This window comes from Haliotis rufescens, unplaced genomic scaffold (genome assembly GCF_023055435.1).
Source record: "Haliotis rufescens isolate VD_foot unplaced genomic scaffold, xgHalRufe1.0.p SCAF_11, whole genome shotgun sequence".
Lineage (NCBI taxonomy): Eukaryota > Metazoa > Mollusca > Gastropoda > Lepetellida > Haliotidae > Haliotis > Haliotis rufescens.
The window spans coordinates 31,560,465-31,577,195 of NW_025963791.1; the positions used below are offsets into that span (position 1 = coordinate 31,560,465).

Consider the following 16,731-nt stretch of genomic DNA (forward strand, 5'->3'; position numbering starts at 1 on the left):
ACGTCCACTCACCTATCAGACGTCACATCCTCAGGATGATGTACCCCTGACACCGAACCACTTCCTCCATGGACAGGTTGGAGGTTCTTTTGCTCCAGAATCAGTGGATACAACACCCTTTAACCCAAGGAAACGCTGGAGACGGATACAGGATCTAATACGACACTTCTGGAGCCGATGGATGAAGGAGTGGATACCCAGCCTCAACCGAAGAAGGAAGTGGCTCACTCACCAACCGGACATCAACGTGAATGACATCGTTATGGTAATATCGCCAAACACTCCACGTGGACATTGTCCCATGGGAAAAGTTATCAAGACTCATCCAGGGAAAGATGGTTACACCAGAGTGGTTGACATACAGATTGGTCAATCTGTACTTACTAGACCAGTGACGAAAGTGTGCCCTCTTGAAACGGACAGCATTAGCTGCTAAAGTACCAGATGTCACTGAACAAGACAATACAGGATTCTATGGATTCTATTGTGACATTCGAAAGATGAAAATGTGTGAAATTGATGGATTTAACATGAGAAACTATCCAATGTGAGATATTCAATTTTGTGACACAACCTTGACCAAAAGAGTGTGTAATCTGCACATATTGTGGTGGTGTACTGTGAACTCAAAATGTGAATACTGTTTCATAAAAATGGATATATTGTGACATTGGATGTATTCAGTGCATTATTTGTTGAACTTTTCGATACGTTTGTGGATGTGATCGAGGATATTATTTCGATTCTGGAAAGTTGGTTACTATTTTGTGTTGATAGACTCCGTTCTATCAAGGAGGGGAAATATGGACATAAGGAAATTGTCATCACAGATGTGAGTATGCCATGTTTCCGAACAGGTCGTTCCTGTGTGTAAGCAGTTCGCGCACACACTGCTTTACTTCGCGGAAATAGATCTAAAAAGCATGAAAAAAGCATGCATGTGTGCCACGTGTCGACAAACATGTCATTGTAATTCAGTTTGGCATTAGGATTAGGATAGGCAACATCGTTAGACAGAGTAGTCATTTAGTGATCGGGATAATAATAGAAATTTGGAAAAGAAAAGAAACTTTGTAAATGTAAATTGAAGTACAACAGTAATTCTTGTCTGTAATAAAACCATCGTAAATAAATTAGTGCCTTTGCCTGTCTATTGCACTTCTTCTATTTCTGCTGAACACATGTGGAGCATACATATGTTCATGTCACCTCTCATTTTGAGGAACCATTTTTTTGCCGCGATACAGCTGGTTGTTGTATGGCTATCAATGTAAACATGAAGTCATACAAAATGTTGCGTATAGATCTAGATCCTTTTAGGTACAAAATAGTGACACAAAAAATTATAAGAATTGACTTTCACTTTTGTGAGTTCATTGCAGGATGAACCTTCATATAGAGTGAGGGACAACATTGTATGAAGCTTAAAAGCTTAGACGTTCATACAGTTTGGCCTTCACTCTATATGGTGGTTCATACTCCAATGAACTCAACCAAAGTGAAAGTCAGTTCTTAAATGTTTCCACGCCTGGCATGAAAAATATCGACAACATCATGTTTCAACAATCACTGCCGGTATCAAATATTTCAAATTGGCACATAAACAACATACATTGTTTTAAAGAAGCATTACCCCGACGGTTGACGCGAAATACACCTGTCTCTTCTATAACAGTTCGATAGCTTTGATGTAGCACTTTGGACTTGTGACTGGTACATCACGTGCTTTAACGTGTGGCGATATACTGTTCCCTGTTGTGATATGTTTTCGTCAGAGTATTATCATGTACCATTCACTTGTTCATGCCACTACTGTCTCTGTCACTACTGAGTCCTCCAAGGACAGATATCATTTCACGCGACACAATATCTGTGTGTGTAAACTTTAAAGCTCGCCTTCACATGTTGTAGTCAATGCCTGAAATCAGTCAATTTATAGTCATGCTACTCTGGACGATAGTCGGTTTCATAGTGATGGCCGAATGAGATACCATGCCACAGTGTTAACATGTATCACCGTCGAGGTGGAATGGGGTTCAGAGGCGCCGAATATTGAATGACTCTGACGTCTAATGGACTATGATCATTGCAATTTTTTTCATGAAGAGTGGCTTTTATCTCAACTATATTGTGTTTACAGTCACTTCTAACTGACAATATACCCCCATGTCCTTCTTGTCCTCGTATGTTCTGTAATTTCATTGAAAGTGCATAATGGCTCTGTATCATTGCTGACTATTTGCTTATTTCATGATAAACAAACGCTTAATCTGGAATGTCTATACGTCTCTTTTGTGGAGCCTGATATATAGTTTGGTACATTTGTGTTCCCTCTTGGTGTGTGTTTGCATGGGGCATGCATGCAGAGTTGGGTTATATTCTAACTGTCGGTAATCTCCAGGTCGGTTAAACCCCGTATTTCCTTTATAGAGTTAATAATATCAATCGCTACATTGTCTGGTGGTCTCAGTGCAGTGTTAAACAACACGTACGCACGTACATTCCAGTTTGGTGCGTAAGATCTAAAAATTGTGTGCCTGTCATGATTTATGTGTGAAAGATTCCCAAACAATATTGAACACCTTATGAGTAGAGAAATGAACCGTGTCCACATTTTACGTAATATCAGTCGGAGGTATTGTCTTGGAAATGCAAACAATAATTAGAAAAGAGACACAGCAATAGACAAACATTCCTTATGTGTATACAAAGTTTTACAATAAATATTTAACAGCTCATGGGTTGTGCATGGGAATGACTAAAAATGATTCTGACTTGCCACCTTCTAAACGCAAAATATAAAACGTTTGAACAAATCCCGAATATCTAAATGCAGCATTTTATTGTTGTGTATAGGTTACCCCGAGGAAGCGACTCCAGCCTTTATTAACCTCCGACCGTTGAAACCGACCAACGACGAGAAATCGAGTAAAGACATTTAAACGATATTGAAAAAAGACTTGTTTCAAAATCAGCATGACTCAAAATGAACTGGCAATTACAGAAATGAAAGTTAAATGATTTGTTGCCAAGGTTTCAAAGAAGGCACGACTCGATTGTAAATGGGTTTTTATCAGAAAATAATAACTTAAATAGCATGAATATTCTAAACACGATTAGCGGTTATTGCGTTATTATGCAGTAATCATTTTTGAATATATTTTTCTTATTTGCAGAAATTTGTCCAGATATGTGAATTACATTTTAAAATGACGAAAACACCATTTCTTGGTTCCACAATCCACATGCGCCATGGAACATTATTGCAGCGAAATATTTTATGGAAAAGTTGGCCTCCTTAAATATATACTTTATTTTTTTTCAAAAATAGATTCTATGTAAACAAGATATTTCAAGTAAAGCAAAACATGGAAACAGACTTTGAACAATAGATAATTACCTGCAAGTCCCATACTTCATAATTACTGTAAAGGAGGATAATTCTCACCACTTGAAAGATGGTTCTTAGTCTGGACTGACAATATATCAGATTGGTATCCAAGATTTGCGATCCTGTCCAAGCGATAACTCTCGGATGATAAATACATTGGTGTTCAGGAATTGACAGAATTTAGTGAAACCATGACAGTAATAGAGTTCGACAGATTGACAATAACTGACTCATCTTTATGATGTCATAGGCAAGACTTTAGATGATAGATAGGAAGCGATGGCAATATTCTGTGACATAAGTAAAGCATTCGATCGTGTTTGGCACAAAGGTTTCTGATAGGAATTAAGCAAGTGTGGAATAAAAGGGGTTCTTTTAAAATGGTTCCAAAGTTACTTATCTGTTAGAAAGCAATAAAAGTTATTAATGGACATCAATCGAATGTTAAACCTGTACTTGCCTGTGTCCCACAAGGTTCACTGTTAGGACCCTTATTATTTTAAGTATTCACCAATGATATTGTCTGTGATGTACAATGGAATATATACTTGTTTGATTCTTCACAATGAGTTAAAGATTTCTATGAACATGCACGCAAATATTTCTCACCAATAACTGTTTACATCTGATATACCTCATGTGACATAATTTCAAGTTCATACTGCTGTATAACATATATACTACTAATCCTTGTTCGAACTTTAATGGGGAGATACTGAAGTATATATATATATAGGCTTTGCCTGTTTATCAATCACCATTCACTGTAGGAGTGGAATTAGATATTGTTAAAAACGCATTGACACACAACCTCATTCGCCGTCCATGTTATTGCGTTTCTTTTTCATCTTTAGACCACGCCATAGTATAACTGAAAACTGTTCAACGCAGCATTAAATCATATTTTAATTAATTACCAACTCACTCGTTCATCTACATGTTAGATTTACAAAACTCTAACGTTGGTTGACACGAGAACAGAGTTATATGTTGCATAGGATATGTTAAAATAGGTTCACAGATCAAAACGTTAATGTGTGGTTTCAGTCGCGTTGAGAAGCCTGTTATGTACACAAGCGGCTAAAAATGTCAGTAACATAAACAAGGGGCTGAAACCAGTTACATATACAAGGGGATTACGACTGATTCACTATTTTAATGAGTTACGAAGGCAAAAGGTGTGTAACAGCCTCGATCACAGTTTATTACAAGTTGGAGTCTGTTGATGAGGATTGCTTCTTGGAATTTTCAAATCTTTGAAGTCTTTGAGGTTGATTGTAAGGGTTTTGATTTGGTCCCACTGGATGCTGTGGATGGGGTGATATGGTCTGATAAAAGGGATTTAGAGTCAACTTTGGACACTGAGCTCTGATGTTCTTTAATTCGGGTTTTGGGGAGCCTTGACGTTTTGCCAATGTAGGCATGTCCACAATTACACGGAATGTGGTACACAGCCCCAGATGGTTCTTGTTGTTGGCTGTTTGGCGGTTTTCCTTTGGCTTTGATGGCGTCAATGTTGGCCCATTTCTTTTAGAGTCTCTGAATTGTATGGCTGGCAGTTCCAAAAGGCTGATGACAAAGGGTGCAGATTGTTGAAGGGGATTTGGGGGTTTCCTTGGTGGTGCACTGTATTGTCTGCTGCACTAGCTCGGTAGGGGTTGTACAGTGAGGAGGCAATACAAAGCTATATGCAGAGTTACTTTCCTCCTGCGTATATTCGTACAAAAAAGGACATAAATGATTTAAAATTCGCATAAAGAAATTGGATGAAGGGCTTGATACCCAATGCTTACCATGCTATTCTAGATGACAATAAGTACAGACAGACTTTCAATGACGTTTGGCATAACCGTGTGTGTGTGTGTGTGTGTGTGTGTGTGTGTATGTATGTGTGTGTGTCTGTGTCTGTGTCTGTGTGTGTGTGTGTGTGTGTGTCTGTCTGTCTGTCTGTCTGTCTGTCTGTCTGTCTGTCTGTCTGTCTGTCTGTCTGTCTGTCTGTCTGTCTGTCTGTCTGTCTGTCTGTCTGTCTGTCTGTCTGTCTGTGTGTGTGTCTGTGTGTGTGTGTGTGTGTGTGTGTGTGTGTGTGTGTGTGTGTCTGTGTCTGTGTCTGTGTCTGTGTGTGTGTCTGTGTGTGTGTGTGTCTGTGTGTGTGTCTGTGTGTGTGTGTGCCTGTGTGTGTGTGTGCCTGTGTGTGTGTGTGCCTGTGTGTGTGTGTGTGCCTGTGTGTGTGTGTGTGCCTGTGTGTGTGTGTGTGCCTGTGTGTGTGTGTGTGCCTGTGTGTGTCTGTGCCTGTGTGTGTCTGTGCCTGTGTGTGTCTGTGCCTGTGTGTGTCTGTGCCTGTGTGTGTCTGTGCCTGTCTGTGTCTGTGCCTGTGTGTGTCTGTGCCTGTCTGTGTCTGTGCCTGTCTGTGTCTGTGCCTGTCTGTGTCTGTGCCTGTCTGTGTCTGTGCCTGTCTGTGTCTGTGCCTGTGCCTGTCTGTGCCTGTGCCTGTCTGTGCCTGTGCCTGTCTGTGTCTGTGCCTGTCTGTGTCTGTGCCTGTCTGTGTCTGTGCCTGTCTGTGTCTGTGCCTGTCTGTGTCTGTGCCTGTCTGTGTCTGTGCCTGTCTGTGTCTGTGCCTGTCTGTGTCTGTGTCTGTGTGCGTGTCTGTGTGTCTGTGCGTGTCTGTGTGTGTGTGCGTGTCTGTGTGTGTGCGTGTCTGTGTGTGTCTGTGTGTGTGTGTGTGTCTGTGTGTGTGTGTGTCTCTGTGTGTGTGTGTCTGTGTGTGTGTGTCTGTGTGTGTGTCTGTGTGTGTCTGTGTGTGTGTCTGTGTGTGTGTGTGTCTGTGTGTGTCTGTGTGTGTGTGTGTCTGTGTCTGTGTGTGTGTCTGTGTCTGTGTCTGTGTGTGTGTCTGTGTGTGTGTCTGTGTGTGTGTGTGTGTGTCTGTGTGTGTGTCTGTGTGTGTGTGTGTCTGTGTGTGTCTGTGTCTGTGTGTCTGTCTGTGTGTCTGTCTGTGTGTCTGTCTGTGTGTCTGTCTGTGTGTCTGTCTGTGTCTGTCTGTGTCTGTGTGTGTCTGTCTGTGTCTGTGTGTGTCTGTGTGTGTCTGTGTCTGTGTGTGTCTGTGTCTGTCTGTGTGTGTGTGTGTGTCTGTGTGTGTCTGTGTGTGTCTGTGTGTGTGTCTGTGTGTGTGTCTGTGTGTGTGTCTGTGTGTGTGTCTGTGTGTGTGTCTGTGTGTGTCTGTGTGTGTCTGTGTGTGTCTGTGTCTGTGTCTGTGTGTGTGTTGCCAGCGTCTCCTGCATGCCTTGAGCAGTGTGCTATGTTTTTTCTTGGGACCTCTTTTTCGCTAAATTGGTGTCCAGGACGTTTATACTTCAGGTAGTATAAATCATAGCATTACGGTTAGACCAAGTTAACCTTCTGTGGCCGATGTCACCACAAGTATCTCTATAACAACTGTCACTAGTGGTGTCTTTCACCTTGTGATCACGTGGATTATTCATTGCAGGAAGTAACCTATTTGAATATCGTATGTCGGCTTGACTGAAAAGTGATACCCAAGACTGTTATTATTATGTATTCTACTCTTTTACTCGATCTATTCTCTTTACATAAATTTACTTATAACCTTTTCAGAATAACCTCATGCACAATCCATGATTGTTTTGTTTTTTCTATCATACTAACATATACTCTCTCACATCCGTTTTTGTACACAGAAAGAAGAATCCGTATTTATCGCAGAATACATCACACACGTCTTTTGACTTGAGAACATCTCCAACTAACTCCCCCGACTCTGTCAGCTGAATCATTTCATTGGTGCTCCTGTCTACAAGCAGAATGTCTCCTTTGCTGGTAGTTGTGATGCCACGAGGCAAGCTGAGCGCTCTGTCTCCGGTAGGTGCGTATTTGAACACAACATCACCTTCTGACGTTAGACATGTCACAGACTTCTTCCTCTCGTCGGACACGAATATGTTGCCCTTGCTGTTGACACACATGTAGTAGGGGAAGGTAAACAGGGTCTTGTTGCGTTTAGTGAGTGTCCTCAGCACGTGCCCCGCCATGTCCAGGATATCAACGACGCCGTATCCACCTGCTGCTAGGCAGGAAGGATTCAAAACAGCAAGACTGTAATACACCTTATTTGTTGTGAAGGACGAGAGCAGGGCCAGGTCAGGGGTCACTTTTACTGTTACAATCTGATGGGATCCAGGGACAGCCACCATCACCTGTGTCTCCTTCAACTGTGTTACACCACATGGAAGGCCACCAAGGGGAAGTTTACTTTGACATCGCTGGTTGTTTGTTGTGTAGAAAGATTTTACACACTCATTCTTCATGTCGGTAACCACAGCAGTCTGTATACCGTCTACAACCAGGACTGTGACGTCGCGTAGATCAGGCTCATTCTCATCACCCGCCATCCTCCCGTCTGTAATTCCAACTAGAACAGGCGACAGCAGACATTTCTTCTGATCCTGATATGTGACGTGAATCTTTCCCAGATGTAGGTTATCTATGATGTGCTGGACATGCTCAGCGTTTGATGTAAACCTGATGTTATCTATTCTCCAGGTGTCTGCTGTATCTGTGTACCTGACATCCCCCACCTCTACAGCCCCCAACTCCCAGGCCTGATACGCGTCATACAGGTCCATCTCACAGTCCGATACCAAGGCCTGGTCAATGAACTCAAAATGTTGTCTGTACATCTGCATCTCAATCTCTTCAAGCTTCACACCAGAGCGGAGTTGGCCGGCGTACGTCTGTGTAATGGTATTCAGTTCATCCAAGAGTTGTGTTTCTTTCTGTTTAATCTTGTTTATAGCTGTCTGACATATTGACCTAATATGTTGTACAGCTGACTCTTTAACTCTAAAAATAGTCTTGAGTTTATTATTTTTCAGCTCTACTTTCTTCGACCTCACTTTCAGTCTCTTCCCCATGTCAAATCTCTTCTCCAGCAGTGCTGCCTCCATCTCTGGCTTCATAGAGTCAATGGTGACGACAGTTTTACAAGCTCTGTGGTAGGTGATATAACATGTCTGACAAGCAGCCTTCTGACAGTCTTTACAGTGGAACTCTACATTGTTACTCTTGTGTTCTGTACACTTAACCCTCCGTTTGACCTTTGACCTAGATGACAGGTCACACAGGTCATGGTCCTGTGACGTAGGACTAACCCGGTGTGTCTTTACACATCTGTCACAGAGGGCCACTTCACACTCAGGACACCACAAGGCACCTGGAGTTGTCTCCCCTATTTGCTGACAGATCATGCAGCAGATGCTTGACGTTTCTGTGAACAGAAAACGAACGTATTGTTTCTAAAACAAACCAATATGGGAACGCTAAGCATGTAAACAGTCTTTATTTGAAGTTCAATAACCTATCCAACTTGATGAACTATTTCAAGTTTCAATTTCTCATGAATAAATACCATATCATAAACACAGGTGATTAAATCAACTTAAATATTACAACTGGTTGTACCTTTATCTTGTTCACTTGGCTCACCTTCCACCAAATAATTCATCAAACTGGATTGACATTATTTCTGATTAATACGTTTTAAGATCTTTTTGTCATAGATTTATCTTTCGATGAACATGATTAACTGATCGATATGAATGTTACTTCTGGTTGAACTTAACCTGGTACATCACCCTCAGTCCCCAGTGTGTCAATCAGCCCCTGTATAATGATGCTGGGTTTGATCTGCCCCGCCCACTCCTCCACTGGCCGGCTTGGACGGGGGACCTTGGTATCTTGTCGACAGAAGGCACATGGTATCGTCTTGGACTGTACAGCATCTGGTCTGGTTTGGATGTACTTGGTGACACATTTTCTGCAGAATGTGTGATCACACCTCAGTGTACACGGGTCTGTGTACAGTTCCTGGCAGATCACACAGGTGAGGAATTCCATCACTTTCTCATTCTGGGATGTTGCCATCTGAAAAACCAGAATTGAAGGTCACATCAATCATTTTTCAAATTTTCAAAATATATTTTTTCTGGTGGAGTTCGTAGGTCTCTGTAATGGGGCAATTTGTATTTTGATTGGCACATCTTGAAAATGTCTTGTTGAAAGCCACTTGGGACTTACCTTCCGCACCAAGCTGAAATAACTGAAATACTGTTCAAAGTGGCACATATCCAAATTCATTCACGTGTTGAGTGCGTCATTAAATATATTGAGACATCTGTTATTGACTGTCGAATGTGCAGTTTGTCTCAATGAAGTTTCTTCACCATCAACATCACATGTCAACTGCATCATAGTGATCTGTAGTATGTCCAGTTTCGACCACTCAAACCATCAGCAGCTACCATCGTAATAGGGTTTATTCTTCATATAAAATCAACTGCATTATTTCATAAAAGTTGAAGAAATCCGTTTACTGTTTGGCACATCACATATAATTCCTTGTTCCAAAAGTGACAGTGAGTATGTCGAGTGTCCACCAGGCAACCCCACAGCTGCTGGTATGACAAACATTGAGTCCAGAGGTCAGGGTACGATCACACATTGTAAGAAACTGTTCAAATTAAGTCGCACTTGTGACAAGCGTTGGTTACTTGAGATATATATTCAGCCACAAGTGGGATAGTCTCTCAGTAAATCAGACTTTAATATTCTTTTCAAATCAACTTGAAGATATAAATATGTGTCTATTATGACCCTTCCATAGTACTATAGGAATACATATATTGATATAACGCCAAATAAGGCTTTTCCGAAACGTGGGTCTAGATCTATATATTTGTTTATCCTTGTATTTGAACTAAACCTTTCTCTCATTATAGTTGAAATCATTATCGTAATGAATTACTGACTCTGCTATAAGAACAAGCTTGTTCTTTCCGCACAATACAGGATTTACCTGCAGAGATGAATTAAAACTGAATATATGAATTATTGTGATAATGTGAGGTCAGGCTTAATTGATGCCAAATTATACTCTCGCAGCTGTGACATTATCGACCTTATTTGAAATGCGCACGTGCACGTGTTTCCTATAAAGGTTTAAAAACTACCAACAGTTAGTATAAATAAATAAATAAATTATGTTAACACCAAGCTTTCCTTTACAGTAAATAGACACACATTACAAGGGAGGTAATTGAACGTTAGTATTCGAGACTAAGTCTGATATCTATCTTTATTGTATCAGTTTTACACATCAACAAGTAACGTTGTTCACCAGAACGTCAGATATACATTAAATATAAAACAATAAAAGCCCAACCTGTCCCTTCCGCATAACGTACAAGGGAGGCAACTGCGAAATCTTGACAGGTAGTCATTCAAAAGCGATCAAAGCTGATGACAACGTAGGTTCCTGGATCGAATCTGGGATGATTCCCATAACAACGTGAGAGATCAGCATATTTCTATATACACACACTGAATACGGTATAAACAGTGTTTTTGTTATATGGTAAGATGTTATACACCTTCGTGTTTGTACAAATATGTGTGAACCTGTATACATGCAATGCCCTTTTTGTCATTACAAGAAGTGATCTTGTACCGATTTCACAATTTAGTTCTATGTTACCCATTACTGCCTTATCCTCTGCGGTTTATTTGGAAATCAACTCGTGACAATATACCAGAGTGTAGCCTATCTTAGAATTCCCCATTATACTGACTTTGTACAGCAACATTGTTTGGAACGTCTATGGCACTGCTATTGAGTGATGTTAACGTTAATTACATTGTCAAACTGCTAAAAAAGACCAACACTGAAAATTCAGATCAAAATACAGTTCAGTGCAAAGTACATGTTTTGTTCTTGCTTGTACACAGTCAGATGTATTCACAAAAAGATGTTCAGTATAATTAAGTGGTAGCGTAGTGGCGGGGCGTCAGGGGTGGCAAACAATGGCGTACCAGATCGAATATTTAAAAGACACGGACGTTGGAGAAGTGAAAATGCCAAGGACGGTTACATAAAAGATCATCTTCAGAGACGATTGTCGTTTCCCTGTCTCTAGGGCTATAGACTTTCTTTGAGTCTTTGCCCGTGTCGACACGACCGGGCCATTGTAAATATTGGTGTTATTTTGTATGTATATATGTCTGGGTATGTGGCATTGCATAGTATGGAGAGGAGAAATGATGTTTCTCTCGGTTGAGTGCATTATGAATAAGAGAGAAACTGCTTTCTCCTTAGCGGTATGCAATGGTTCAGGGAGGTAATTAGCCTGGGTATGTTACGGGTTAAATAAGGGGCGTGGGAAGTAGCCCGTGTGCGAAATACGCATCAGTCGTAAAGCGCACGTTAAATCTCCAAAGTAAGGAAGTAAGTAAGTAGCTCGTCTCTCTCGCTTGTCAGCAGGGCAGTAACACTGAACATAAGTGTCAAGTTCTATTATATCTCAAGACGATCCATCAACAGCGAGAATACTTGATGCCATTTTGAAAAAAATGGACACTAATCAAAGAGATATTGAGATTGCTGTGGAGGGAAAAAAAATTCTCACCTAAGAGAAGAATTTATTCAGCAAGGCAAAGGTTTGAAGAAGTTTAAGACTGAAACAGAATAATCTTGGTCAAGGGAAGGAAATCGAATTCAGTTAATGTTAATTCGGAAGTTTTAGAAGACTTACTTAATACCAGACAAGCCATTCAAAATGGGAATTATGATGATATGTCAAGGTGTGTGGAAGAAGCTATCGGAAAATTAGAGGAAAGAAATAAGCTGATAAAAATTGCAGATTCGTCGGAAGGCGGTTGGGAGGCCGTTAAACATTATGTTTCCAATGATGTAGCAGATGATTCGGATGATGACAAGAAAACTGAGAAAGCGGAATCAAAAGCTGTCAGAAAACTTAAATTGAAACAAAATCGCAAGAACCCTTGTGGATCTCTTGCTTCTCGCAGGTCGATCTCAGCACAGCACGTACAATGTGCTCTACCCGCTTCTACTCCTGTGCATAGCGTTCCTATCATGCAGCCCTTTCGGGTCAAAAGTCCACGACAAGGATCGTGCCATTTGTGCGGCGAGTTCACGCACTCGGGTCCCTACCGCACAGGCGGCACTCGTGAAGAGCAACCTCCTCGTGGTGAGTGCTGGGTAGCGCTAATAGCTCTTCCCCCGTGTGGAACCGGGGTAGAATATTTCCACAGCACCCCATTGCTGGTCGTAAGAGGCGACCAAAGTGGGCAGCCCGTTTGCCGTGGGTTGCGTCCCTGTGTCGGCGGAGGACGGGAGTCTGGTAGTTGAGGGCACTGGTTCCTGGAACTGTGTTCCTTTGCCCAACACACTACTTCGACCCTTACTTCGCCTAGACGGGTGGTAAGATGGGCCCGGTCTTATCAATCGGCTGGTCATGCCAGGCCCTGTGCGTAATATTGTATATGCACTCCTGTGTTGTATTATAATGTATATTTTGGACTTGGCCAAGCATACTTTGTATGAATTACCAATTTTTGATGGAATAAATTGCCTAGAGTCTTACGCCAGAAGGCGGTGGCTCATGGGCCAATCTGGTGATGTTGACCTCTGTATTCTGTATGTCTCCAGTTTCTTGTCATGGACTGAACCTGCCTGGCACTACATCTGGTAGATAAATATAGCTATTCAAGTCATATTTGCTGGAGTATAGCATCCCTGTATCCCTGGTGTTTGCATCCTGGATATCCGGTGCAATATAACACTGTCCTTGTTGACACTCGATGGCGGGTGGGGAACAGGGGTGCTGAATTATATTCTTTCATCATGGCTCAACAACAATCTGGTTCTTTTCGCAATGAAAAAAAGAGACGATTAGAAGACATTGATATTTCGTCTGGAAGTATTTCTCAAAATATTGATACCTGGGCTAGATTCCTGGTTATTGAGGCTGCTGATAACCTGCCTATCAAATTAAATCCTTTTGCCATTTCTAAGGCTGTGTCAGGGATTTGTGGTGAAGTCAAGAACGTCACCCGTCTCCGTAGTGGTTCGCTTCTGGTGGAGTGTGCACGGAGACAGCAATCTCTCAATCTGTTGTCTATTTCTACATTTGCCAATATTGAGGTTGCTGTGTCTGTGCACAGAACCTTAAATTCTTGTCGAGGCATTGTTCGTGACAGGGCTCGTTGTCTGTCCGACATGTCTGAGGATGAAATTGCTACTGAATTTGAAGACCAAGCTGTAACAGCTGTAAAACGTTTCACGTTTAAGAAAGACGGTGTCATCACGAACACCAATACCTATCTCATGACGTTTGCCCAAACTTCCCTTCCACAGTCAATAAAAGCAGGTTATATGAACATTGGAGTGGATGTGTATGTCCCCAATCCGCTCCGATGCTACAAGTGCCAACATTTCGGTCATGGTTCAAAATCCTGTCATAACTCTGTGGTTTGTCATCGTTGTGGTGACAGCCATGAGAGCGTTGACTGTAATCATGATCTGAAGTGTGCAAATTGTTCAGGCCCACATGTTGCTTCATCCAAATCTTGCCCTGTGTGGCAAATGGAATCCAAAATAATGAAAATCAAATGTGAAAAAAACATATCCTATCTGGATGCCAAAAAACTATTCAAAATTCAGACCACTACCCCCTCAACTATGTCCTACTCCGCTGCAGTCTCCCGCTCTGTTACAACATCTACTATTTCGTGTCAGACTGACTTGACATGGGTCACGTCAGATCAACCAGTTGATACTATTCCAATCACTCAGCCTATTCCTACCATCAGTCTATCAAGTTCAGGATCTCAGACTGAGATTCAGTCTGAGAAACCATCACATACGTCAGTCAAACAACCAGTCGTTGTTCATTTGTCGACTAAAGAAAAAAAGAAATTGAAGAAAAAACAACTGCCAATCGTCCCTTCACCTTCAGAGGTTCCTTTACAGAACTCCTTTGGGCCTCTGGACATGGAGGTTACTCTGTCCTCACAGGACAGGCGGGGGAGTAGTTCCTCCTCCCATTCACGCGAGCGATCTCCAATTGAGCCACCATGACTCAGTTGTCTAATATAATGCAATGGAATTGCAGAGGACTTAGGCATAATTTTCATGAACTGCAGTTATTAACAAGTGATTTAAATACATCAGCAATTTGTTTACAAGAGACGTGCCTTAAAAATACAGATAAGTTCGATTTAAAGCAATATAGTTCATATCATTCCTTCTCTCCTCCAGGAGATAAAGCTACTGGAGGTGCTTCTATTTTAGTGCGGCAGGGCGTTGTTCACAGTCCTGTTCCGCTTGACTCGACTCTGCAGGCAGTTGCTGTTAGACTTACACTGCATATTGCCTTCACACTTTGCTCCTTATACATTCCTCCTTCTTCAAGTCTTCAGCGAAATGATCTGCAAAAACTGTATGACCAACTCCCAAAGCCCTGTGTCATCATGGGTGATCTAAATGGGCATAATCCTCTATGGGGAAGTTCAACCATTAATCAAAAGGGAAAAGTGATCGAGGATTTTGTTTCCGATAACGATCTTTGCATTTTTAATGATGACTCCGACACTTACTTACACCCTGCTACTGGTACCTATTCATCTTTAGATCTGTCTTTGACGGATTCAGTTTTGTTAAATGAATTCTCATGGTCCGTCCATGATGACCTATGTGGGAGTGACCATTTCCCCACGGTGCTTAAGCCAATTAATCCCGCTGTTGATCCACCTTCACCTCGATGGAATTTTGTGAAGGCTGATTGGCTTTTGTTTCAATCTTTATGCAACGATAAATTACAAACTACGTCTTTTCAGAATGTTACTGACCCAATTCAGTTGTTTTCAGATCAACTGAATGAAATTGCTAATGAATCAATCCCTAAGTCCTCTGTCAACCCACGTGTTCGTAAACCATGGTTTGATGCTTATTGCAAACAAGCTAGGAAATGTCGTAAGAAGGCGGAGAAGTACTTCCGTAAACATCCCACTGTCCATAATTTAAATACTGTTAAAATTTCAAATGCCAAGGCAAGACGTCTATTTAAGCAAAATAAACGTCAATCCTGGCAGATTTATGTCTCCAAAATTAACTCCCGTACCCCTATGTCCAAAGTATGGAACATCCTGAATTTCAAAAATATCAGCTCCAACAGGAGAAGAAAAAAGTAAATTTTACATCTGATAATGGTGAAGATTACAATGAGGTATTTTCACTACATGAGCTATATACTGCCTTAGGGCAAGCTCATGATACAGCAGCAGGCGCTGATAATATTCATTATCAGCTACTGAAACACTTGCCCGAATCATGCCTTGAAACTTTGTTGAATATATTTGATGACATTTGGACATCTGGGACGTTTCCACCTTCATGGCATAATGCCATTGTTATACCAATACCCAAACCTGGGCGGGATCATTCTGATCCATCAAATTACCGACCTATCTCACTAACTAGCTGTGTTTGTAAAACGATGGAACGCATGGTAAATAATCGATTAGTGTGGTACTTGGAAACAAATAATCTTCTTACCAATATACAATGCGGTTTCCGTAAAAACAGAAGTACTATCGATCACTTAGTGCGTTTAGAATCGTTCATTAAAAATTCCATTGTAAATAGACAACATGCTGTATCGATCTTTTTCGATTTAGAAAAAGCTTACGATACAACATGGAAACATGGTATTTTAAAAGATCTTCACGATTTTGGATTAAGAGGCCGTCTGCCTCATTTTATATCACAGTTTTTAACAGACAGGCAATTTCAAGTCCGAGTGGGTACAACCCTGTCTGATCATTATAATCAGGATCAGGGTGTCCCACAAGGCAGTATTTTGTCTGTCACTTTATTCAGTATAAAAATTAACAGTTTGTTAAAAGTTTTAACTGATTCAGTTGATGGATCACTTTTTGTGGATGATTTTAATCTATCTTGTCGTGGTAAAAATATGCACACAATTGAAAGGCAATTACAATTATGTCTAAATAAAATTAACAAGTGGTGTCTAGAAAACGGGTTTAAATTTTCCAAATCCAAAACTAATTGTATACATTTCTGCAGAAAATATAAGCCACATAAGGACCCTGAACTATTTCTGAATGGCACTCCTATCAACGTTGTTAAGGAGGCCAAGTTCTTGGGACTTATTTTTGATAGCCACTTAACTTTCCTCCCGCATATTAAATACCTAAAAGCTAAATGCCTGAAGGCACTCGATCTATTAAAAGTTGTTTCTAATTCAAAGTGGGGAGGGGATCAAACAACCCTCTTACACTTATACAGGTCACTCATCCGTTCAAAACTGGATTATGGCTCCATCGTCTATGGTGGAGCCTGTAAAAGTAATTTAAAAAAAACTTGATACGATACATCATCAGGGCCTGAGGCTTTGCCTTGGTGCCTTCAGGACGTCTCCAATTCACAGTCTATATGTAGAAGCGGATGAACC

The 16,731-nt window shown here is 41.1% G+C and overlaps 2 protein-coding genes across 2 annotated transcripts in view; both read right to left on the reverse strand.

Annotated features, from left to right (window-relative positions):
* The window catches only part of LOC124132530, a 50,732-nt gene that overhangs the window by 31,438 nt on the left and 2,563 nt on the right, over positions 1-16,731 (reverse strand). The window lies entirely within an intron of this gene.
* On the reverse strand, positions 6,662-9,526 carry LOC125378096 (tripartite motif-containing protein 3-like). The gene is made up of 3 exons (XM_048392947.1): positions 9,479-9,526; positions 9,037-9,325; positions 6,662-8,669 (listed from the first exon to the last, which is right to left on the reverse strand). Exons 1-3 carry the CDS (start codon positions 9,524-9,526, stop codon positions 7,042-7,044), a joined length of 1,965 nt encoding a protein of 654 aa, XP_048248904.1. The 3' UTR covers positions 6,662-7,041.

Bases quoted from the DNA above. Each gene is read 5' to 3' on its own strand.
- LOC125378096 (XM_048392947.1), bottom strand. From the start codon at position 9,526: ATGTGCCACTTTGAACAGTATTTCAGTTATTTCAGCTTGGTGCGGAAG. The intron at 9,326-9,478 runs GTAAGTCCCAAG...CTGGTTTTTCAG, and splicing joins ATTTCAGCTTGGTGCGGAAG to ATGGCAACATCCCAGAATGA. The intron at 8,670-9,036 runs GTGATGTACCAG...TTCTGTTCACAG, and splicing joins TGACACACTGGGGACTGAGG to AAACGTCAAGCATCTGCTGC.